Below are 1,190 nucleotides of genomic sequence, written 5' to 3'. Positions count from 1 at the left end.
TGTCAGCACAGGGCTCGATGCGGGACTTGAACTCGTGAACCACGAGATCATGACCTGAGCTGAAGTTGAACACTTAACTGACCAAGCCATCCACGCGCCCCAAGTGAGAACCTTTAAAGTCTAGCTGAGGGGCGCCTGGGTGGCTTAGTCGGTTAAGCGTCTGACTTTCCCTTGGGTCATGATCTCACGGTTCGTGGGTTCGAGCCCCGCATCAGGCTCTGTGCTGACTGTCAGCTCTGAGCCTGGAGACTAATTCAGTCTGTATCTCCCTCTCTCTCTGACCCTCCCCTGCTCACGCTGTCTCTCTCTCTCTCTCCTAGAAATAAATTTAAAAAATATATTAAAAAAAATAAATAAATAAAGTCTAGCTGAAATAATCTCTGACCCTCATATCATTGTAGTTTACAAGACTTACAAATTCCCATGTGGCTTACATTTTTATCAACACCTCTGGTTTTGAATTTCTGCTTCAAGTAAAGCACTCTGACTGTTGCCTGGTGCTTCTGTTTTAAAATAAGTTAGTCCAGGCAGTACATTGAGCTCCATAGAGACAGCGCAGGGGCAAGTGAGAGCCAGACGGGCACTGGGCGACTCTGTGCCTCGCTGAGGAAAATAATCAAACATGGGCAAAGGAGATCCTAAGAAGCCGAGAGGCAAAATGTCATCATATGCATTCTTCGTCCAAACTTGCCGAGAGGAACACAAGAAGAAGCACCCGGATGCTTCAGTTAACTTCTCAGAGTTTTCTAAGAAGTGCTCAGAGAGGTGGAAGACCATGTCTGCTAAAGAGAAAGGAAAGTTTGAAGACATGGCAAAATCGGACAAGGCTCGTTATGAAAGAGAAATGAAAACTTATATCCCCCCTAAAGGGGAAACAAAAAAGAAGTTCAAGGATCCCAATGCACCCAAGAGGCCTCCTTCGGCCTTTTTCTTGTTTTGTTCCGAGTATCGCCCAAAAATCAAAGGAGAGCACCCTGGCCTGTCCATCGGGGATGTTGCAAAGAAGCTGGGAGAGATGTGGAATAACACCGCTGCTGACGACAAGCAGCCTTACGAAAAGAAAGCTGCGAAGCTGAAGGAAAAATACGAAAAGGATATTGCTGCATACCGAGCTAAAGGAAAGCCTGATGCAGCAAAAAAGGGAGTCGTCAAGGCTGAAAAAAGCAAGAAAAAGAAGGAAGAGGAGGAGG

General features: G+C 46.2%; 1 protein-coding gene across 1 annotated transcript; it reads left to right on the top strand.

The window, feature by feature from the left end:
- Positions 1–533: 533 nt before the first annotated feature.
- Positions 534–1,189, top strand: LOC120222359 (high mobility group protein B1; the record flags this gene model as incomplete). Its single annotated transcript, XM_039220158.1, has 1 exon — positions 534–1,189. A coding segment is annotated over exon 1 (567 nt), but the record flags the coding sequence as incomplete, so codon positions are not given.
- Between the last annotated feature and the right edge of the window lies 1 nt (position 1,190).

Source organism: Hyaena hyaena, unplaced genomic scaffold (genome assembly GCF_003009895.1).
Source record: "Hyaena hyaena isolate Hyena2069 unplaced genomic scaffold, ASM300989v1 scaffold_871, whole genome shotgun sequence".
Lineage (NCBI taxonomy): Eukaryota > Metazoa > Chordata > Mammalia > Carnivora > Hyaenidae > Hyaena > Hyaena hyaena.
The sequence above is the reverse complement of the archived record's forward strand: the minus strand, read 5'-3'. Positions and strand labels throughout refer to the sequence as shown.